At 46.8% G+C, this 25,060-nt stretch overlaps 1 protein-coding gene across 2 annotated transcripts in view; it reads left to right on the top strand.

Moving 5' to 3' along the window:
• LOC135388335 (uncharacterized) overlaps positions 1-25,060 on the top strand; it is an 83,921-nt gene that overhangs the window by 9,787 nt on the left and 49,074 nt on the right. For both annotated transcript variants that reach the window (XM_064617825.1, XM_064617824.1), the window contains 5 exons: positions 1,777-1,984; positions 14,257-14,416; positions 22,722-22,864; positions 22,983-23,124; positions 24,821-25,000. In XM_064617825.1, the coding sequence (XP_064473895.1) occupies positions 1,777-1,984; positions 14,257-14,416; positions 22,722-22,864; positions 22,983-23,124; positions 24,821-25,000 (833 nt within the window). The remainder of the gene's footprint in view (positions 1-1,776; positions 1,985-14,256; positions 14,417-22,721; positions 22,865-22,982; positions 23,125-24,820; positions 25,001-25,060) is intronic.

Raw genomic sequence — 25,060 nt, 5'->3', positions numbered from 1 at the left:
ACTTAAGGGGACAACACTACACCAACAAGGGGTATTGGTGTTGTCTCGTCCTTTTAGGTGCCCAAGCTCAGGCTTCCCCAATCACGAATTACAATCCACCGGCTTGCCTCCATCCACGCTATTTTAGCGTAAGATGTGCTATCTTCATTCTGTTCCGACTTTCCATTTTCTGTATGAGCTACGTTGTTCACTTAAATGCTCACATCACTTTGTTCATCGCGTAAATTCTGGCATGAACAGCATTACGTTTAAGTATGTCGCGGACCATATTGTAATATCTGTCCAGTTTCTTCGGACACCGCCGGCAGCAACTCAAGGGTAACTCAACTACATTTTTTAGAGTAACTGTAACTGAATTACATTTTGGTTTCAGTTTCCTGTGCCATTTCCTCTTGCGAGAGACCTCAATCGATACTACTTACAACAAAAAATTAGAGATTACGAGACCACACGTAATCCCTCTGAAATGCTGTAGGGGATCTTCAGTAGTCATCACGACTGGAATCGCTGAGGGTTTACAGTTCTGCTGAAGGCACAAAAACTGCATTGCTTGACTGCATTGTTTGCAGTCTTCTCTGTGTCAGTGGCGCGGCACATATCGATACAAATTGGGCATGTTACTTCTGCCCACCGTATGTTTACGGCTATAGTGACATCCCCGTAAACCCCGTTGTCAGTATCGTGTTCATCCACCTGGTTGACACACGGGGGTGACGGAAGATAAGGAACAACTGAAAAAACTGGAAAAACACAGGAAAAACTGGATACGCCGAAGGGAAATGACCACATTCAACTGCTGATTCAAAGCTTCACCAACTTCAAGCTGTGTTTGTGCTGCTCCCGTTTGCAATCACTGCAACGTATTAGAGACGGTCTCCTCTTTGTCAACCACACTCACATAGTTACGGCAGTTAGGGTTAATTTCGAACTCTTCGCGGCAATGATAACGGTGGGGTAGTCGTATTGCGCCAGGGATCACGTGGTTCTCTCTTCTGCACCTGGCGACACAAAAGTGCACCTTTTGCGGACAGTTCTCGCGCAAACGGTTGATGGCGGAGTAAAACAGGTGAGAGGGAGGAGAGAGCCGGTGAACAGGGGGTAAAACGCGCAAACGACACGCCATGACTCCCTATTTTTCTTACGATGTACTTCATGTTAGAGCTCACAGCTCTGTCCCTCTGACACCGCAGGGGAGCCCTCCAATGTATTTCTGCATAGAGGAAAGCGTGTCGGCGAACGCAATGCGCTCTGAAATAGGTCCACACATTTGGCCCCACATCACAGCAAGCGACAATACACACGTGGCCTTAAAGATGACCGTACCTATGATCGGCGGCGGCCAAACCGTTTGTAAACAGATCGTTTGCTGTTTCTCTCCGCCATTTTGAACGTCTTTCGACCTCGGTAATAATTTTTATCCGATTTGCGCATAAGGCCTCGTACTGTTGACCGCTTCCAAAGGTGTGATTGCGATCCCGCGTTAAGACGCACTCAGACGATGCGATGTATACTTGTATACAAGAGAAATGGGTAACCATATCGCGGAAGAAAGCGCAGTATATAGCTTCGCTGGCAAATTACGTGTACGCTCATCTCTTGTTTTGCGCCGACGGGAGGAAGTCGGCCAGCGCTAAAACGTCGCATGACCTCAAAATGACGTTGAGTATGACGTGGGGCCATGTCAAGGTGGCATTTTTGTGAAAAGCACCCGCTTGGGGATATTTTGTAACATGACGGGTTTATGTCACCCCTGCCACCTTCTCTCTTCCGGTGCAGCACGGAATATTCTGGTGTGCGTGATCGGAGACCCAAGTCTGACCACCGACACTGTAGTTCCACCCGCGGGCCTGTGTACCTTCTACTTCTACCGTCCAGTGGAGACGCCTACACCGTTTGGCAAAAGCTCCTTTGGCTGGCAATGGATTCTGAACCTCGCCAGCAACCAACCTGCTGCCAGCAAGTATGGAGTTGATATCAGTGAAAGGTGGGTGGAGCAGACCCCTGTACGGGCAAAGCGGGCTATTCAGCCGACGTTTTCCATGATCAGTTGCCAAAATGGTAAAACGACAAAGACGATTACAGAACCATACCGCGAATGGTCCCGTGTTTTCAATTTTTACGCTGCTCCTCAGATGGTGTAGTGGGGTACAACATCGAAGTGGGAAGGATCGCAGTGAGTGATGAATGAATTCGTCTCTCCTGAACGCGTCTCTGAACGCGTCTCCAATGAATTTTGTAACACCCTCGGGGGGGCTTGCATTTTATTGATTACTGAGTTTGTACAAACCATAACAAAAGAGTTTGTACAAACCATAACAAAAGAGTTTGTACAAACCATAACAAAAGAGTTTGTACAAACCATAACACAACGGTTTACCCAGAATTTCGTTGTTGGGGGTTGTCGGGCTCCGCACCGGGTTGTATGTACCTGTTTTTGACAAATTGTTGTGCAATCTGACAAAGTGTTAAGGGCCTCTTCCAGATTTTTTATTTTTTTTTTTTGGGGGGGGGGGTGTTAGGGTGGTAGGGGGTCTGGGTAAATCACTGCCATAACGCCCAAGCTATCCCAAACGATAATGAAAAGAGTGCTATGAGCAACTTTTACTCGAAACCTGTTTACTAATGGTACTCCTAACAGTCTTCAGTTGCATATGAAAAAGGTTCGCTAACTCTGATGCCACCCACCAATATGATGCATAATTTCTTCCCATTATTGATTAAGATCGTATCACCACTGATTATTGATTGATTTCTGATCTTGGAATGCCGTTACGAGAAACAGCGTTCTAGCCAGTCCATGTGTAGTTTCGTAGGCTTGTCCTAATGGGCGCTTTGTTTTTCTTCTTGCCACACTATTCATCCAGTGAACACATAATACCTCTGTCAGACGGGCACACATACAGCCTTTAGGGCAACGGCATAAAGAAAAGGCCGTAGCTGAAATATGGCCTTAAACCCTGGGAGGCTGCCAGACGGTATCCGTCAAGGCGTTTTACCGGTGAGCTCCACATCGATAAACACATCTTCGTAAGTTGAATTAAATGTAGTTAAATCACATTTGTTCTCACTGTGAGCACTCGGAAACAACGTTTGGTTTGCACTTAGCCAATTTGAAAAACAGCAGACGATATTTGTTTTGGAGCAATTTCGATGCTTTGTTGAGCTGGCACAGTTTTGGATGCAGACGACACGGAGTGCAGTGGGTTCGAGGGTACCACTACGAACTGAACTGAGAGTCTACATAATATGGACTTTACAATACAATCTGTCTGGGAAGTAACGGTCATCCAATTATTTTTGGCTTTCTTTGGAATACGACAGAACAGATGACCATACTATATCAAAAATCCGCGTTTCCGTGTGCAATTATGAGAAGACTGTTAGGAGAAACGTTTATTAAAAACGTTTTATTTAATAACGTTTATTCAATATTCACTGGGTATCTGTGTGTTGTCCCGCCTTTCAGTTTTCCTACATCATCATGAAGTAACAGCTTGCCTGCACCCAATCTCTACTCGCATTTCATAGAAATCGCCGGAATTATGTCCCAAAATATGCTATGGCTCGTGGCCGCCGCTGCAGGTGCCTAGGGGTGCAGGTGCCCTTTGATTTCTCCTCATGACTTTATTCTATGCTCGATGCTCGTGCTCCCGCCCGTGGGTTTCTCGACGACAACATTGGGTGTGTTAAGCAGGCGCCCCGGAGCTCGAGTGTTTCATACTCCACTCCAAGCACTTGGCGCTTGAACGTGACATGTTTTCCGTTGAGCGCGCGATCCACCTGATATATATCTGGATAGTTTCATTTATAATCGGCCAAGGGGCGCCGGTGACAATTGTATTTTCTTCAGCAAAAAAATAAATGTTAGTCCCAATCCAAAAAGAAGCAAAACAAGCTTGGTCGCATGTCTCTGCGATATTTCGTTCTCGGTCTGCGAGGCTCCAAATAAATGAGCGCAACTTGAGCAGTTCCAAATTCGGCACGCTGGATCCTTCTCTTCTTTCTTCTTCCTTCGCTCCTCTTCTCTTCTTCCTCTCTTCTGAAAGCAATTTTTTTCACTGGCAGAATGGGTGGTTAAGATTTGCTTAAGACAATTAAATTCGGTGGCAAAGCCCAAAAACATTTTTTTTTTAATCGCGAAAACGCCTCCGAGGGCAACTTTGCAAATTTCTTACCGGGTCCCACAATTTCCGAATATGGCGAAACTTATATGAGATGAAAGAGCTTTTTTTTACTCTTTCGTTTAGTTTATAGCGGGTTATCGTACCTTCATGCATCCGAAAATCCTTACCTTCGTACCATTCGTCCATTACCGCATTCGAAAATCGTACCTTCATGCAAGAAAATTGCTGTTTTGAGGGCAGTTTTTCTCAAAAAGGCCACCTTCAATTTTGTTTATATTTTGTAGAGACATATCTGCTTATTTTATTTCTTCGTGCCCCGCGAATTCTTCTCCCGCGCCCTGGTCGCTTTTACATCCTACGAGTCGGAGAACCGCGTTTTTTACCCGTTTACCTTCTGCCGAGGGCTACGTCATTAGAGGATGACAAAACCAAGACATACCTCGACCGTTATGACTAACTTAAACAAAAATGCACACTGCAGCCAACCCACCTCTCCCCATAGGGTTAATAATTTTAGGGTTGAGCAGTGAAGCTGTACGTGAGAACAGGAAGTCTCGCATGGAAGTCTCTTCACATGCGCTTTGCGGTGTCCTTATGTGTCCAAGCTCAGCGCTTTATGTAAGCAAGTCTGGGAAGCCCTATCGGCTACTTTCCTTTCTTGTTGGAAATAAGCGCGGTTTCGAAACATTGAAAAGTAGGAATAGCAAGGGCACGACTATCGCCCACGAACAAAAGCACCTAATTCCGTTCGGTCCTCACGGGTTGGGGGTGTACGGGAGATTCTTTATTTCTCAAATATCCATTTCATCAAGTGGGCGGTGGGGTGGTCATAGTCGGCAGTGGGGTGGTCAAGTGCAGCAATACGGACAATACGGACAACACATGTAAACATTCTTATGAGGAGTACATAACCTGATTAGAACACAACTATTGTAGACAATCAAAACAGAATCTGGTGAGGGCGGGTTCAACATTACGCGCACTTTTTGTGTCTATGGGAAGGGCGTTCCATATTTTAACACCTTGAAATGCCACAGATCTACGGCCATAAACATTATTGACCTTCCGAAGGTTAAAGTTCCCTAAATCTCTCTCTCTGGTAGGCCTCAATTTGGATTGTAACAAATGAACAGAAAACGGAAAATTACGATTAATAATACTGTGCATAAGTAAAGTTGTAGGCTGTTTCACATAATCAACAGGAAGAACTTTTAAATTTCGGAATAAGGTCAAGGAGGGGCTGCGACGGTTTGTAAAAGTCATGATACGCAAACATCTTTTCTGTAGCCTAAGAATAGGTTCAACATAGGACTGATAGCTATGACCCCATGATTCTGTACAGTAAACCAAATGTGAATTACCAAGTATGAAATAAATACAGGAAACTGTTCTCCTGTAAGTAAGAGGAGGGAACAAGCCTTGTAAAGTTTTTGACAGACATGTTAAATGTGAGGCCTCCACTGGAGATGCTCGTCGGTAATTACACCAAGGTATTTAAGGGGGAATCACTTCTTCGCAAGACAATAGAGAAAGTTTGTTCGCACAGTGCTCAGAAGCGGTGTAAAATACCCTCAAAACAGAAGTACTGGCGTGTTCTCCTTGTATTGCCGTTGTCAATGACACATCTAGTAGAATTCGAGGACTATCCGTTGATTTGTATTCAGCCCGAATTCACAAATATTTTAGTGTGCGACACTCTATCGAGATGGCAGCACGTGTTCGAGGCGCACCAAACTTTAGGTCATTAAACATCGACAGCTCAACCTTGTCCTCTAAAAAATACGTCTTTGACTAGAGATAAGCTAAAAGAACACGCAGTACCAATGTTATGGTGATCGTTTAGAGCGGTCACGTGTCTTGTGCGAACGAAAATCGCCCACAGATTTCTGAAGAAGTGATTCCGCCTTAACTTCATTAACTTGCTGTACAAGTTGCCCGTGAATGGTAAGGTTGGGTGTGAAGGTCTGTAATTTAGACCAAGTGCTATGAAAGACAATCGCACAAGTTTTATCTATATTTAACGTGAGTTTCTTATATCTAAACCATTCATTAATATATTGTAAATTACCGTCAGCACACGATCGAATTTGTGCAACACTTGTGCCAGGTATAAAGAAACTCGTATCATCAGCATACATTACACATGTGGAATTTTTAAGGACGCTCGGAAGATCGTTAATATATAAAGAAAATAACATTGGCCTCAGAACGGAGTCCTGTGGTACTCCTATTGATATACATCGAGGCTGGGATATAGCATTGTTGAATACGACTACCTGTGTACGTGAAGACAGGTAACTGGTAAAAAACTAAGGCGTGACAACGGAACCCATACCGAGTCCCCCAACCCCAACCTAGTCCCCCAACCTAGTCCCCCAACCCAACCTAACGCCGAGTCCTGTGGTACTCCTATTGATATACATCGAGGCTGGGATATAGCATTGTTGAATACGACTACCTGTGTACGTGAAGACAGGTAACTGGTAAAAAACTAAGGCGTGACAACGGAACCCATACCGCTCCATTTTTGTCAGGAAGATATCGTGGTCCACCGTATCGAAGGCTTTTTTTTTTCAGGTCCATGTTACCATGTCCAAGGTGTTACTTATTTTGCCAATTCTAGTAAAGGAGAGCTGGAGTACACTCTGCGTTAAGTTTCGCGCGAGGTCATGACCAACATTTGTAAAATAGTGATTAAACTTGTCAACTAGGCCTACATGATCGTCAGGGACTATACATTGCACATTACGTTTTAAAACTGAATTAATTACGGACCAAGTTTCCCTAGCATTACCAGAACTTCTCAAGATAAGGTTTGAGTAATATGGGTTCTTTCGAATTCGGATTTCGGTTGTTGCCAAATTACTATATTTCCTAAACTGCGAACGGTAGTATATGTTATGTTTGTATTTCTTACACTTTGAGTACCAATAAGATTTCTGCTTTAATGTATCTAAAATCGTTGCTGACATCCAAGGACACATCGGTTGGTCAAAACATCGATACTGAGGAATGTAACTAGAAACATTAATAATTGATCGTAATTTATCAAGAAATAGAGTGAACTCTTCATTTACGTCAACGGCCTTTATTACTGACCAGTTGGCTTGTAGTAAATTATCGCGTAAGAGAGAGAGAGAGTGAAATTCGAGGAAGTTTTAAATTTTGTGCGCTACATACAGGGGAACCTTGTAGCTTGGCAAAAGTGGCACACTGATCAGTTACCCCAATATCGAGCACACCAGCCTCGATGAGTCTTTGACCCTTTATAAGAATGTGATCAAGTAACGTGGCACATGTGTCACATATTCTGGTAGGCAGCTGAATAACATTACGAAGACAGAATGATTCAATTAGCTGAGTGTAAGGTTGACACGGTTTTAGTAAATCAATGTTCAAGATCCCGCCACACAAAGAGATAATTTTTCAAGCGTAACAGAGAATAGTATATTCTCAAACTTATCCAAGAAAATGTTTAAGGCACATCTAGGTGAACGCTATACACAACCAAGAAGGATGGACTGTCCCACTTGCACAAGCAATACTTCACATACATCGGGAACACGGAACGAAATATCACTTCTACAAAACTAATCGTGTCATATCTAATAAAAATACACACACCGCCGCCCCTAACGCCATCCTTGCTATATTGTCTACACAATGAGTAGGCATTGTATCCTGGGACACACACTCGTTGTCCAACGACTAAGTTTCCGAAAAATTTAGTACGCCATATTTAACATTGAGACTAGACAAAAAAGATAAGGTAAGGTCAAGGTTTCTCTTGTCCTATAATGTTCAGATGAAAGAGAACCTATATCGCGAGTTGTGGTATGCAGGTTATCTCAGAGTTTTCTTTCTTTTCTTTCTTGCATGTATTTTTCACTCAAGTTGCATCAGAGTGCTTTCGGAGTCAATATGGATGGCTTCAGAACCCTGAGTTCTTCTGATAAATATTTTGCCATCCGCAACCCACACAAACTTCCACTATAATTCCCTTTTTCGTTGGGTTGTTTTTACCTATAACAGAACCATTAGCTCGGGACATAAGTGTTCATTAATAAACACTGGCAACCCCGAGTCGAATCCAAAGTGAGCAGTAGTCAGCCGTCTGTGCTTGGCCATAGCCAGGAATCTATTAAGAGTAAATCGAGAAACAAAGCTGACAACTATGTTAGGAGAGTTAGCGTTCTTAGTGGGTACCCTATGGGCAGCATTGATACCGCTACCCGCCAGCTCTAGACCCAACTTACTTCCCACTTCTATAACTGTGTCTGGGAACTTATCAGCACGAGGTGGAAGACCATGTATTTCGATATTATTTTTACGAATGTACTGCTTCAGTAAAATTAAATCAGCAGTAAGCCTTGTGGCGAGAAAGAGGAAGTGAGCTGAAAGCTCGCGGCCGAATTAAAATCCGATGAGTTCCGTAGCTGATCTCGTCGCATCTAGACGTCTTTGTTCTGTCCTCCATAGTCGTGACCCGGACGTTTTTCACCATGGACGACAATGCACCATCCCCTCTTCTGTGGCACTTCGCGATCAAGTTACCACAATTCATCCGCCCTCGGCCTGAACTGTGGTTTAGCCAGGCAGAATGCCAGTTCACATTGGGCCACATCACATCATCAACAACAAAGTTTCATCACGTGATGTCAGTGCTACCCGAGGACGTACTGATTGAGGTCGCAGACATCCTAAGCTCCCCTCCTTCCGACGACCCCTACGAGGCCTTGAAAAACACCATAATTAGCAGAGCCTCTCCGTCCAACCGGGAATGTCTGCGCGAGCTGACATCGAATGAGCCGTTAGCCGCAAACCCTCCCAACTACTCCGCCGACTGCGGTACCTGCTCAGTGGCCCCCCGCCGCTCCTCGACACCAGGATTATTCGGGAAATGTTTCTGTCGAAGCTTCCACCTTCGGTCCAGATGGTCCTCTCCGCCTCGGAAGATACCACTCTTGAGGCGTTGGCGGAGCGTGCAGACAAACTCATGGAGCTAGGCCGAAGCAATGATTTTGCAACTAGTATCTCTGCGCTCCAGTCACCCAGCAACGACCCCGGTGCTCTCTCTCAGGCGGCAGTCTCTGTGAGTGGCCAGGCAGACTTCGCGTCTCTACGTCACCAGGTGCGCCGACTTGCCGACATTATAGAGGACTTTCGTTTCGACAACCTTCCACGCCGATGCTCCTTTTCTCCTCGCCCTCCGAGCCGTTTCCGCCCGCGCCGCGACAGCAGCCCGAACCGTGCAAATTCCGAGCTTGCCCGATCGCCCCCACCTCGGCACCTCTGCTGGTACCATAGCCGTTTTCGCCATCGCGCAAGGCGCTGTGAGGCACCCTGCGGCTGGCAGGAAAACTTCCGCGGGGATCACTAGCGGCGACGAGCGATTCCCATCATCATCGGCAAGAATGTCACTATTCTACGTCAGGAATCGGCTCGGGAGGCAGCAGTTTTTAGTAGATACCGGGGCAAAAGTTAGCGTCCTCCCCGCCTCTGTTGCCGACCGCAAGCGACGCCCTATTATGTACCTTCGGGCAGTAAATGGATCACGTATTCCAGTTTACTACCGGCGCTCCTTGACCCCTGATTTTGGTTTGAGAAGAGTATTTCAATGGGTTTTTCTTGTTGCCGACACAACGCACAGCATTCTGGGCAGTGACTTCCTTGCGCATCACAACATATTGGTTAACGTCGGCCAGCGAAGGCTTCTTGACGCTCTTACAGGCCTTAGCATCAACGGAGTGACCACAAGCCTTCCTTCAATGGCTTTCGCCACTCTCCTTCCGGAAGGAATTCCTGTCCCTAACGTCGCAGTGTGACTGGACCCAGCCCATTAAACACCCCGTAGTCCACCGCATATCCACATCCGGACAGCCAGTTTTCGTTAAGGCCCGACGTCTGAGTCCCGAAAATCTGGCAATTGAACGCCAAGAATTCGATCATATGTTAGCCGTCGGATTCGTTCGCCCATCAGCCAGCACTTGGTCATCGCCACTCCACATGGTTCCTAAGAAAACTGGCGACTGGAGGCCATGTGGAGACTACCGTGCACTTAACTTGGCAACCGTTCCCGACCGCTATCCATTACCCAACTTATCGGATTTCACAGCGAGTCTATCAGGAGCCCAGATTTTCTCAAAGATTGACCTCACAAAGGCATACTACCAGATACCCATGGCAGAAGAGGACATCCCCCAAACCGCAATCGTGACTCCTTTTGGCCTATTCGAGTTTCTCCGAATGCCATTTGAACTGCGAAACGCAGCCCAATCCTTCGAACGCTTCATGGATAATATCACGAGGGGCCTGCCCTTCGTTTTTGCTTACCCTGAGGACCTCCTTGTGGCCAGTACCTCCCGTGAAGAACACATACATCATCTCCGTCTTTGTTCTGTCCTCCATAGTCGTGACCCGGACGTTCTTCACCATGGACGACAATGCACCAGCCCCTCTTCTGTCGCACTTCGCGATCTTCATCCGCCCTCGGCCTGATCTGTGGTTTAGCCAGGCAGAATGCCAGTTCACATTGGGCCACATCACATCATCAACAACAAAGTTTCATCACGTGATGTCAGTGCTACCAGAGGACGTACTGATTGAGGTCCGTGCGTTATTCCACCGCCTTGCCGACCACGGCCGCCTTATCAACGCCGACAAATGCGAATTTGGAGTCCCCGCGCTCGAATTTCTAGGTCATCGGGTCGATGCCAGCGGGATTACGCCACTCGCGAGCAAAGTCACTAAAGTACAGAAGTCCCCCCCCCCCCCCCCACATCATGTATGCAACCCCGACGATTTATTGGCATGGTAAACTTCTACAGGCGGTGTCCCCCATTGTGCGACAATCCTCCGTCCACTCGAGGAGCTCCTTAAGAATGCCCGCAGTAAGCCTTCGGGTCTCGTTTGGTCACCGGAGCAAACCGACGCGTTTAACCAAGCGAAACGTGCCTTAGCATCAGCAACAACGTTATTCCATCCTGTCTGCGAAGCTCCCGCATCTGTAATGGTGGACGCCTCCGGTCGGGCACTTCGAGCGGTCCTGCAGCAGCACGTCGGTGGCCATAGGCAGCCACTAGCTTTCTTGTCCAAGAAACTCTCACCAGCGGAAGAAAAATACAGATTCAGAATGTATTCAGAAAAATACAGATAGCACGTTCGGTCGTGACCTTCTGGCTGCATTCACCGCAGTGAAAAACTTCCTATATTTCTTGGAAGACAAGCAATTCATCGTTTACACTGATCACAAGCCACTGGTATACGCCTATCAATCCGGCAGTAGCCGCTACTCCCCTCGAGAAATCCGTCAGCTCGCTTTCTTGGCAGAGTTCAACAAGCCATTGTGGCGAGAAAGAGAAAGTGAGCTCAAGGCTCGCGGCCGAATTAAAATCACGATCAGTTCCGTAGCTGATCTCGTCGCATCTAGACGTCTTTGTTCTGTCCTCCATAGCCTTACCAAGTCTTTATGGAGGCGCCAGTTTTCTTGCTTTAATTTTTCCTGTTCGGCCTTATGTTCATTCGATGTTTTTGTCAGGTGATTCACAGCCTCATGTAGCCTATCAAATGAGTCACTCACAAAATTCACACACTTCTCGAGCTCCCCCAGTTTAGCACCGAATTTTCGATCCATGTCGCTTATTTTAGTTTGAAATATTCGTTGCGTTTCGGTGAACTGAGCGTCAACCTTAGCCGACATTTCAATGAGTAGTTTGTGTAACTCTCTCATTGTGATTTTGGTAGAGTCACTCATTCCGACAACAACAAATGAAGTACAGTACAAAAGAACAAATGTCACAGTATGCACGTGCAACAGCAGCAGTCGAATATAGCAGTCACAAAGGTGAAAAATACATTAGATCATACGCTCACCTCTAGCGATAACAATAGCGATTAATCTGCCGAAGAAGAAACTTCACTGCTGCTACCGCAAGTGCATCTGACGATGTGCAAAGAGAATCGAAACAAGGAAAAACCCCACCAACACATGCGCCATCAAACGCAGTCTTTCGGTTTGAGCTGACGAAATACACCCACCAGATGTCGTCGACCTATCTGCAGAACGGACACCAAAGTTGAAGACCAAACATGCATTTCACAGATATAACTGCTGCTGAAAGGTGCTGTGACTGTAGCAGCGTCAAGTTTCAGATGAAATACGCCCTGGAGCAGTCTTCGAGCTTACCTGTAACGATAACAATAGTTGTTTAATCTGCCGAAGAAGAAACTTCACTGCTGCCGCAAGTAGATCTGACGATCTGCAGAGAATCGGGACAAGGAAAACTCCCACCAACACATGCACCATCAACCGCAGTCTTCCGGTTTGAACTGAAGAAATACACCCACGGGATGTCGTCGACTTATCTGTAACGATAACAATAGTTGTTTAATCTGCTCAAGAAGAAACTTCACTGCTGCTGCCGCAAGTGCATTCTGAAGTGTTTCATTTCAAGTGCGTTCAGAGAAGCGAAAAGGAGAGACAGTGGTCCGCTGTGCGTCCTGTTCCCGACTGCGATCTTCATATACCTGGACAAGAGTTGGGGGCGTCGTACGTTGCGAACAGCTATAATTGCGGCAGTCTTTTAGGACAGATCGAATAAACACAAACGTTCAATGCCGCTTTGGACTGATGTAATCGTAAGCGGTTGGTGCTGGGGCTTCCACAGTAAGACGGTAATAATAAATATATGTTTGCAGTAACTATCCTTGATCGATCCTTGGGTGCGCGTCAACCAATCTTATCAGCCCGTAATGCAATACTCTTCAGCAAGAAAAGATAAATAAAATAAGAGCACCATTGTAAGTACCATTCTCCGGCACTTCGAATTAGCCAGGCACTTCGAATCGACAAGGGCGCGGGAAAAGAATTCACGCGCCCTGAATAAATAAAATAAGCAGAAATTTTGTTTTATAATATGAAATAGCGGTGTCCAAGGCATGTCTCCACAAAATAAAAACAGAATTAAAGATGGCCTTTTTGAGAAAAACGACCCTCAAAATCGCGATTTTCTGGCTGTAGACAGATGCATGAAGATATGATAACGCGCTATATACTTAACGAAAGAGTAAAAAAAGCTCTTTCATCTCGCATAAGTTTCGTCATATTCGGAAATTGTGGGACACCGTAAGAAATTGGCAAAGTTGCGCTACGAACGTCCTGGGAAGCGTTTTTGCGATTTTTTTCGAACTTTTTTCGGGCATTGCCACCGAATTTAATTATCTTAAGCAAATCCTCACCACCCATTCTGCCAATGAAAAAAAAAATTGCTTTCAGAAGAGAGCAGCTGTTCGGAGGATCCAGTGCGCAAAATTTGGAAAAGCTGGAACTACCCAAGTCGCGCTCATTTGTTTGGAGCCTCGCAGACTGAGAACGAAATATTGGAGGGACTTGCGACTAGGCTTCTTTTCCTTCTTTTTGGATGAACATTTATTTTTTCCTGAAGAAAATAAAAATGTCACCGGCGCCCCTTCGTCGATTATAACTGAAACTACCCTACTTCGAGTGGTACGCTTGGAAGCAAACTACAGACGTACTATGTTACCGAATTCTCCCATTTCGAGAAACTAATTTTTTACCCACCTTCACGCGGACGTCGGCAGTTATACGCCGGTCATGAAGGGCTTCAATGCCAGCTGCATTAAAGCCCTTGCCTTGACCTACCTTGCCCTCTGTATTTTACTTCCAAGCGTATCATTCAAGCTAATTAGAAGTACTTTTCAGGCAGCTCTCGCCGTTTGTACCTGGTGTACCAAGCAGTCACCTTAATAGAAAATAGCTCTTATGGTGTCTCTTTAAAATTTCTATAGTTCACGTCTCATTTGCTATTACGAGAAAATATCCTGGAAATCGCTGTCGTCCAAATAAAACCACCACACCTTCAGCCTGTGCACAGCATGAGCTGACAACAGGAAGCTACATCACTGAGAGAGCAGTGTAATGCCCCAAAGCAGTTCCGGGTGTCTCATACTCTCCCTTTGGGTGCGCCGAGGAATGGACGCTTACTTAAGGCACCCATTGATGTGCATAATTCTCGTGGAGTAAAGACGAGAGTACGAGGAGCTGCTCTCTGGACAAGTTTGAGGGAAATCAGCTTACCGCGTCTCCAGGGCTAATTCAGTTTCACCTCTCCAGGCATGTCGATCTTTGGAACACACATCTCTTGAACCAGGCGGACAGGAATGTAATTAGCACATACAAGTCATCCGGGGTTGTCAGCTACTCAGTTTTTGACACGATGCTTGCATGCGATCGAACGCATGATGCCACAACGGACATCATCAAAGTCCTCAAGGCAAGTACCGTACATCATTAATCGCAAAATGTTTGTATGATCAGAGCAGTCGTACGACAGAATAGCTCGAAACTGTGCAGCAGTTGGTACCGCAAAGCAGGAGACAAGCAGTGTATATTTTCACCGTTATTTAACACGTTTGTTACTTGTAAACCGGGGATGACAAGCTATTCATGGGACAGGGTATTGTTATGGCGAATTCGTGTAGCCATTTCCCGGCAGATTTTGCCAGGTGTTGAGCACTTGTGTTCGCTTGGTTAAAACTTGGCAATCTCGCGTTCTCGTGTTGCGTTTTCCTAGCGGCTGGAACCTGCCAGCTAGCACTTTTTGTATTGATCCCGACCAGGCCGGGCAGCGCGTTGCACAACTGTATCTGGTGTCGTCACATCCGCACAGTTAGGGACCTGTATTGGCTCTAATTGGACCGCACTATCCCCGCAAGACCCGCATGCCGAAGTTAACGTGGGTTTGCAGATGACGGAACCGGAACATGAGCGACCACGATGCCCCTAGTGCGATCCAATCGACTAAAACAGCTAATTTCCCGGCAGTCACGTTCGGGTGCAAAAGGTCTCGTGATCCATCCCGGGCGCCACACTAGCAATTTGCGAGCGCCAGGCGTCATATGGCTGCTGATGGCTGAATGGCCGACTTTCTGCGATTAAACTTAGCATTAAACTGCGACTGAACCCGGTTCTTTACAGGCACCACATGAAAACTGAAGTAAAACTTCCACACATCATATGGGTCCTGTAGTGGAACGCATTTCACACCTTTAAGGTAACCCACATGAGAGGTGACTAACACGTCGAACTGCGCTTGTTCATCCATCAATCGAGTACTAAGCAGATACAGCACATACAAGTAGCGTGAAACGCTATCAGGGGGCAGGGCAGGTTGTGTCATGAAGCCGTCTATTGGCCTTATTGACAAGGAGGAAATTTCTTTCGATGTTTTAAGCGTTTTCTACCCCGAGTAAACGTTTCTTGTTAGATGCGCATGGTACGTGTGTGGTCCCCATGTGAGCTTCAAAGTGAGACAAGAAAGCTTGTGAGACAAGAAAGCACTGCAAACACTGCCATTTTTCCAAGCCAATCCGTTAACCCGCCTATTAAAATGTACCGTGCGAAATGATTCATTCAACAGATGCATAAATATCGCAGAATTTGATTTTAAAAATCGCGCTCGTCCGCAACGGTGCCAATGCTCGGACCGAGCCGACCAGCTGCTTGCGTCATTTTGACGTGACTACTGTATAGCCGGCTGGCTGGTTTGGAGAAACGTCGTCTGCTATTTTTCACTCGGAAGGACACCGTATGCCGTAGGCTAGATGAAGTGTTTTCTCAGGTTTTTCCTTGATTTATCGGAGACAGCAGTGGTTCTCAAACTTCGCCGCCCTGCGGCCAACAAAAAATATAGGAGACAGCGTCATGAAAAGACCCCCCCCCCCCCCCCGGCTTTCTCTTGTCGCGATGCTGGACGTCTTCCGATCTCAGCGCATGAACGTTAGCCAAAACCATACACTGACATTTCAGTGGAGCTACCTTCAGAGCGAGTTCTCTGGACCAAAATGTCTTGCACAACGGCATGCTTGCAGAACTGCTTCGCTCGCTGCTTCGAGTGGTCGGAAGCAAAACAAAGCCCAGCTTCCGCGACGTCAGCGCTGAAAGAAGCTCCCGACTGGTTAACGGAAACTTAGCGCTCAAAATAGCGCTAGAAAAGTTGAGGGCGGCTCTACTTCGACAAGCGCTGTTTTGTAGCGGTTCGCAGCACTGAGACGAGGAAACCTAGCGCTGTTTTTTAGCGCTGTGCAGCAAGTCGCTATATGTGAGAACTCACCCTTAAGCTCCCGGGCACGCTGGGCTGCCGTTACGAAGGGCCTTTCAGTGGTGAAGCGTACAAATCTTACGAAAGAAAAGACACAACAACTGTGAATAGAGAGGGACTTCACCGATATCAATGCCGTGATGCTACACCAGCTGAGCTATCAGACACCTTCCCTTCATCGGGCAGCATTCTCAGAGAGACGTTGCCGTGGAGCCTGAGAAAAGCAGCGAAGACCGCAGTCGTGATGTTACACCAGCTGAGCTATCCGACACCTTCCCTTCATCGGGCAGCATTCCTACAGAGACGTTGCCGTGGAGTCTGAGAAAAGCAAAGAAAGACAGCAGTCGTGATGTTACACCAGCTGAACTATCCGGCATCTTTCCTTCATCGGGCAGCATTCTCAGAGAGACGTTGCCGTGGAGTCTGAGAAAAGCAGCGAAGACCGCAGTCGTAATGTTACACCAGCTGAGCTATCCGACATCTTCCCTTCATCGGGCAGCATTCTCTGAGAGACGTTGCCGTGGAGTCTGAGAAAAGCAACGAAGACGGCAGTCGTGATGTTACATCAGCTGAGCTATCCGACATCTTCCCTTCATCGGGCAACATTCTCAGAGAAACGTTGCCGTGGAGTCTGAGAAAAGCAACGAAGACCGCAGTCGTGATGTTACACCAGCTGAGCTATCCGACATCTTCCCTTCATCGGGCAACATTCTCAGAGAAACGTTGCCGTGGAGTCTGAGAAAAGCAGCGAAGACCGCAGTCGTGTAGTTACACCAGCTGAGCTATCCGACATCTTCCCTTCATCGGGCAACATTCTCAGAGAAACGTTGCCGTGGAGTCTGAGAAAAGCAGCGAAGACCGCAGTCGTTATGTTACACCAGCTGAGCTATCCGACATCTTCCCGTCATCGGGCAACATTCTCTGAGAGACGTTGCCGTGGAGTCTGAGAAAAGCAACGAAGACCGCAGTCGTGATGTTACACCAGGTGAGCTATCCGACATCTTCCCTTCATCTGACTGCATTCTCAGAGAGACATTGCCGTGGAGCCTGAGAAAGCAGCGAAGACCGCAGTCGTGATGTTACACCAGCTGAGCTATCCCACATATTCCCTTCATCTGACTGCATTCTCAGAGAGACATTGCCGTGGAGCCTGAGAAAAGCAGCGAAGACCGCAGTCGTGATGTTACACCAGCTGAGCTATCCCACATATTCCCTTCATCTGACTGCATTCTCAGAGAGACATTGCAGTGGAGCCTGAGAAAAGCAGCGAAGACCGCAGTCGTGATGTTACACCAGCTGAGCTATCCCACATATTCCCTTCATCTGACTGCATTCTCAGAGAGACATTGCCGTGGAGCCTGAGAAAAGCAGCGAAGACCGCAGTCGTGATGTTACACCAGCTGAGCTATCCGACATCTTCCCTTCATCGGGCAGCATTCTCTGAGAGACGTTGCCGTGGAGTCTGAGAAAAGCAGCGAAGATCGCAGTCGTGATGTTACACCAGCTGAGCTATCCGACATCTTCCCTTCATCGGGCAGCATTCTCAGAGAGACGTTGCCGTGGAGTCTGAGAAAAGCAGCGAAGACAGCAGTCGTCATGTTACACCAGCTGAGCTATCTGGCATCTTCCCTTAATCGGGCAGCATTCTCATAGAGACGTTGCCGTGGAGTCTGAGAAAAGCAGCGAAGACCGCAATCGTAGTTCGAGCACGAGGTGGACGAGATGGATGCCCATAGGGTACCGAGACATCAGGTTCGATTTTTACTCCGAGTGGCCTGAGGACGGATCATCAAGGGATGGTTCGCGTCCGGAATTAACCCCCATCGTCAAAGAAAGCACGAGCCAGGGGCATGAAAAGATTTTTCTGTTTTTTTCTTCAGGACGATTTTTGACGGCATGGCAGAGGTGACGCAAGGAATTTTTTCCCTATGTGTTTTGAGAGTAAATCTGGGTAAAGCTGATGCGAGACCACTATGATTATCACCGACGTCACAGTGGTCGATCTGTGAACGAATTTTGTCCACCTGAGAGTTACTTAACGTGCGCTCAAATCTCAACAAGGTGGTAAGGTTTCATCAACTCGCGTCCCTTCGGTCGACGCCTTGCCTGACGTTCTTGAGTGCCACACGCATTCCGAGCGCATGAGAGCTCACCATAAGAGTTGAGGGCAGGTAACATTTCCAATATTACGAAAAGAAAAACGTAGGCACTTGTAAGCTGCGCGTGGAGAAGTATTGCAATAAAAAGTACACTATTTTCTGGTTCTGGGAGAATGATATGCGCTACGTTTTGGTGTCATGCGCAGTTCCATACATATTCTAAAGCCGAGTAGAGAAAATCCTGATACTCCAGATCAATGGTTCTCAGTCGTCCATTGTCGAGAACCCCTTCTGCGCTGAGAGGAGTGATGGGTGGCCGCTTCAAGATCCACACGGAGAAGAGAGCAACAGCTACAACAACAACTTTATTACGGGATGATGGCTGGATGAGGTTGCGGCATACGTATATTCCGTCTGAGCAAGGCAACAGCTACGAGCACAAACTATACTGTTCAAAACTGAGTATTTAGTATTTTTGTTGCACGAGTACCGATGGAGGAATGGTTAGCCCGTGACTGCAATATTTTTGTAACCAGTGCAGTCAGGCGTGAAGCAATATTACTCATACCAAGTGTCATACCACAGCCACATGCCCTCTTTCACGAGCGGCAAGGACCAACTTTCAGGTGCTGAGGTCACCACCTCAAGAAAGCTATCAAGCGTGCGAATTCACGTAGAAAGGTCAATAAGGAGACTGGAAACATTTCGCATTTTTGAAATGGTTCTTCCCATATGTTATTTAAAAAGGCCAGGTGGCACGAACACGTGTACTATGGACAAGACCCTTCTACACTTAAGAAGAAAGGCCGTGAAAAGGTGGTAATTTCCACCACATAGGTCAACATAGCGTCTGATACAGGGTCTAAAAGGATGGTAAAAACATTTATCATATATCCAAATTGCTACAAAAAGGCGCATATCCCCCCTCGCTCACCGAATCAGAAGCGGTTACCCAATCATTCATCGGTAGCAGGTAGGACTTTGCAACCTTTTAGGCGCAACATATGCGACAACTATTACTTCCTGAAAGGTGTAACTGCTCCACCCTTTTTTCTAAGAGTGCAGTATGTGTTGCACTATGCAACCTACGAATGCCACATGTAGCAGAACGTGCAGCACATGCCGCACACGTTACACCACATTGTGTTGATAACCATGACTGTTTTTTTTGTTCTATTTGTGAATATATTTTTCATTCATGTGTTTCATTTATGACGTTAGTTTGTGCTCTGCGTTTCACTCATGGAGCACTCAACAGTCGTATCTTCAGGGTGCTGCACTTGCTGTTCAGCAGTTCCGTGGATTAATTTTTTGGCCCTTTGGGTTTTGGCTATTTGGCTCCCCACAGTTATGTCTGCTTATCTGTATCATTGAGGCAAATAAATACGAATACAAATTTGTGTCCTCACTTCTAGTAAGGCTTGTAAACAAGACCGTGTTTGGAGCAAGTTTCTGCAACGAATAATGGTTGGTGTTAAGTTATGAAACATCGGAAGAACATAGCTGTCACTGCACTGTTTTTGTAGTTCGAGCTCGATTGCATTACCTTGGTTGCCTCTAGAAATCCCTTTGACTGGCCGTCAGTACATAGTTCTTGTACAGCCAGCGATCAAGGTGTCTGTCGTTTTCTCTTTCCTGGTTTTGGCTATCTTTCAAATGAGGGCTGCCTGCAGGAGTCCAATGCTAAGACTCAGTGCTTTTATTGTTTTGCTAATTAAAGTAAAAAGTAGTTATTGATCAAAAAGGAAAAGACGTGTAGAACAGCACAAAAACGAATTTTGTACGTGGTTTTTAATCTATATTTCTATGTTATGGTAGTGCACTGAGTGTAATAAATATACAAGTTAAATTCATCTGAAGATGGGTTGAAACTGTGGGTGATGGATGATTCAATCCATATTTTATGTCGGCCTCCACCGTGAACAGAATTGCTGCAACATGACTCCAGCACTCACAAAGGCTGCAAGCAAAACATCAGTCAATCATGATGTACAACAAACGACCACCATTAACCTGGTCTGTTTTCCATTGCCAAGAAATAATGAATCAGGTTCTGGAGGTTTCACGTTACAGTACATCACGCGCTGATTTTAACGGATAAGGCAGTAGGCAGGAAGTACACGCTTGCCGAGAGACTCAAATATTTCCCAGGCAACACTTACCCTGCCACGCAGGTGCAATGCGCGTTGGGAATTGTTCCATCGTTCTGCATCAAGGTCCAGAAATAGTAAAGCTTGGACAGTTTTTGACTGGCTTCTACTGTACTCGCAAATAAGGTAACACCATAGCCACCAGTTCCCACTTTGAAGGCACACATATTACTTTTCCACTTATGAACAAGTTGTAGCTGTCATGCACTTTGTAGGTTTTGAATTGTTATCTGGTGTAGTATCTCATACCTTCGACGAAATGCACGAAAATGTCGCGATCTCCACGCGTGCTCGCAGCCTGTAGGTTCCTCAGAAGACGTACTTCCGAATATCTTCGTCCATGGGGTCTGGAAGCTCCTCATCTCGGAAACGCAGTTTCTGTCTGTGCCGCTCTTGCGACGTGATATCAAGATTGTCAACATAACTACTGTACATTTACGAAAACTAAACTCACAGCAATAAATAGTTGAAGCTTCCTTGGACGAAACCGTATAGCTACAAGCCACAACGCGGAAGAACCGACCACAAAGCCGTAAACACTTCACGGAGAGGCGGTCGGGAACGAACAACCGGAAGTGCGCGTGTGGTAGCCAATCACCGGTGGCGGCGGTTTGTTTGGCACATAGAAAGGGCGAGTACCGTTCGCGTTCTACAGCGGCGTGTGCTCTCCACTCCCCATCTGCAGACGCCGTACACACTCTTCGTGGCCGCCATATAGCGTGTGGTGAACACGACCATGGCACTTGCGCCTCTCTCCAGCGCCGGAGAAAATGTTTCTCTTAGTGGCCGCTGCAAGGTCGCGGCGCCACAAGTAACCCCCACATCAGACGCCGCTCCACGTGTTGATACGGTAGTTTTCGTTCCTGACTTGGGTGCCTGTTTCTACCGTGTGAAGTTCTGGTTAGTCGCATGTCGTCCATTGAGTGGTTTGTGATGGTGTACTGCACCGTCCCACTCTGCAAGTCGAAGAAAGGAGTGTCGGACCCGAGTATTTCGTACCGCGAAAGGTCCTGAAGGTGTCGAGTGTATGCGCCACGTGATTGTAATGAAAAAGCAAAGTAGATGCGGTGAGATTTCTGCCAAATAGTCAGCAGACAAAATTAAATGGAATAAAAAGAAGTGTCTGTTCAGTTATGTGTGCTGTGTTCTTTGTACAACTTTGAATTAAAACCAACTAAAACTGCATGCTGTCCAGTAGTGACAATGAAATGACAGCTAACATACTCATTCGCAAAGTCAAGTAACTACGGGCCCACGCATAAATTTTGGAGCACGATCGCGCATGGCAATACAGCCGCGTACATCAATTACTACGTCCTTTGTGGCGTTTTATGGCCATGATGCTTTTGCGCCACAAAACACACAATCACTCATCTCAGTTCAACTTCGTATTATCATCGGTTGAAGCACAGTGTGAAGCGATGAATGTTTTACCAAGGATATTCGTCAAATGGGGCCCCCGGGATACCACGTATCCCGTACAAGCACTGTCCCAAGCAAGGCGGCTCTAGGCGCGAAAATTCATGTATTTTGCATCAAGTAGAACTAACTTGCGCTAAGCATGCACATTACACGTCTTTCGCATCAGGATACACGAAAAGAACGCGTAGACATACGCACAAAACAATGCTAATAAACATTGCCGATATTACAGCAGCCCTCTCCCGTTCGCTCGTGGGGTGCGCACGTGGCCCCCCTAGCGAGCATGTTGAGCGCGAAACCGGTTTTCCCTGCTTCGGGCCGCGGACAGCGGACCCATAGGGGGATCGGCGAGTGTCATGGTCGTGTTTCTATAGAGCAGGTCGTGGTGGTGCCTGTACTTGTACCGCGCACGGCTGCCGTCTTTTTTCTTTTTTACAAGGACGTAACTTTTGTCAACGACGCAGCGTGGCTCTTGACATCTTTTCATGTGCTCTCCGATTTGCTGCTGCGACAACCAATGGAGCGCTGAGTCGGAAGTCAGGACCTACGCCGTCCTTCACAAACAGGTTCCCTCATACAGCTATCGCTGTAAAATAGTTTCAGCTATCGCTGCAATGATTCAGTAGTTCAATAAGCAGTTTTTACTCCGGTTAATAAGTACTCACTGCCTATCTCTGGTTAATCGTGTATATGCCATCATTACCTTGCCCACCCACGTGCACGGTGACCTATCGTAATATCGCATCATGCTCTGACTCCTGCACATTATATCGATATTGAAAACCAACAATATTTGTATCTGTTTAGACCTTGCACGGCATACCAGGATCGCGCTCCCCCCAAGCAGGCCAAGATACCCTCGACGTTATAATGATAGGTGTTTCACCATTACGTTCTGCTGCAAAGACGTGTGGTCAGATTTTGAGGGACCACGTTCTTCGGCTCGTCAGGTAAGCTGAGTTTATTAGGAGAAGGTGAAGGCCAATCACATCCTAGACATCTTTTTTTTTACGACATAAACGCAATGACATAAGGATATGTGCAATCTTTGAATTTTTCTCCACACAGAAAACTGAATCCGTACGCGGTATTGTTTAGAAGTACATACATGGCGCCACCGGATTGCATCCAACCAGCCTGCACGCCTATCTGCAAGCTCCCTGGCATGTCGATCTGGAACGGTAGCGAGATTGATGACCAGCCGTCTATGGTACGTTCTGCGACAATAGAGGGTCTTAGTAGACCGTTTTTGCATCTCCAATATGATACGCGGTACGTCGTTGCTCTTATGGCGCATGCGCGGCGTTAGCGGAGTTCCGCTTACGCATCGCGGGTACGAATCTCCTCGTGTAATAGCGTACGCCGTTTGACTATAGCACATCGAAGAAGTCACGCGAGTTGCGGGTCCCCCGAGAAGAGGAGTATAGGGCAGCCTACGCGAAAATCAAGATGGAGGTGCGTAACACTTCTCAACAGCGTAACACCGAAACGTTTCACAGTTCACGGTTGGGGATTTCTCATATGGGAACAATGTGATGTTAATTATCCGTACCGTCTGCCTCCACAGTGTAGTAAAACGTCAACAGCGTCTGTCCCTCGTATCGTGATATCGTTTCGAATTATCGTATCGTGTACAGTACCCGGATGTAAGCAAAGACGCTCCAAAAGCCGGGTGTCATAACTGGAGAATACAAAACTGCCACCGACTTAACACAACAACAAGAACAACGACAACAACAACAAAAAACGTTTATTTAGACGTTCCGTCTCCTATGCGGGAGACAGTTAGGGACGAGAATTGAGGGGCAACCAGATCAGTCCTGCTAGTTAGGAGTTTGTCGAGGCCGAAGTGTGGTCCATAAAGTGGGCCAGTGTTGGCGTTGCATGCTGTTTGCTCCCTTTGGATATGCCAGGATTCGAGGGACTTTCTAGGCCCCCACCGCTGTTCACGTGCCAGGGTGACCGCGCCTTTTAGTCGAACACGTGTCCCGTTGTCCAGCAGTGGTGCACGAGCTACGTCTTTGACCTAGTTGCGTTGGTCGCCCTTTCCACGGTTTCTGCTCTTCAATCCGCGTGTCTCGTTTCCTGCTGGTCTCGCCCACGTACGTGGCGTCACAGTCCAGACATCTGAGCCTATAGATGACACCGCTTTGGCTACACGGCGTGTAGCGTGTGGGATCTTTGGGCCTTTTTCATGTAGGGTTTGAAAGAAGCCTTTATCACCAATGGTAGAGCGCGCCGGATGCGCTTAGAACCTCCTTGACGTACGGAATTAAGGCGGCCCCATTGTGAATAGAAAGACGTTGCAAACTGGTTTACTAAAGCTGACTGTTAACACTCGAATGAAAAAGACATTTTCCTTATACTAATACGCTGTGATGTGTCACGTGTCAGTCAAGTTCTCTCGCATAACCCTGGGAGGGGACAGCATAGAGCTCCCGTTCCTTTCTACAGGGATACAGCAGACCTAGGGCAGTCGTACGGCCGCTAATCGAAAAATCGATTCTCACATTTTTTAAACAATGTTATGTCGGTGCATATGTGGGCAATATTACCAACCCCCGTTTAGTAAGACTGGGTTTTACATTTCGTACCAGAACGCCAGCTGTATAGAGTAAGGACTGAACCGTCCAAGGCGACCTATGCATAAATTGCCTGAAATTGCAAAAAAAAAAAGTGACCACAAGAGTAGAACCACAGCTAATACCTACTTCGATTACATTTTTTGTACTCCCGGTATTTTAGCCCTGTAAGAACTGAAATACAGCCAAAGGCCTTTTGCCACTGGTGGCTCGATTAGACGGGGCAGTACGGTACTTACTCGTATCCTCATGCTGATTACAAATCCTGAGATATCCTGAGATATATACCGAAAGATTCCATGGAAGTGTTCTTTCTCAACACAGGTGGACGCACTGGAATTCAAGGGTAGCGTCTTCTTGCCGTCAAGTACGCTACCTATGCTTTCATTCAGCCCACGAGGGCGCATGATACGGATGCCAGGATGCTACCTATGTGAGTGGAGTGAAGGCCAACGCAACATACCCAAGTGCACGCAAGCCTACAGCATGAGAACTGCTACATATGTGAGTTTTGCGGTTAGAACGAGACTGCGTGTAACCAACACAAATATACATAGCATCCTA

This window comes from Ornithodoros turicata, chromosome 3 (genome assembly GCF_037126465.1).
Source record: "Ornithodoros turicata isolate Travis chromosome 3, ASM3712646v1, whole genome shotgun sequence".
In the NCBI taxonomy this organism is placed as follows: Eukaryota; Metazoa; Arthropoda; class Arachnida; order Ixodida; family Argasidae; genus Ornithodoros; species Ornithodoros turicata.
Note: the sequence above shows the minus strand (reverse complement) of the source record. Positions and strands in the feature narration are given on the sequence as shown.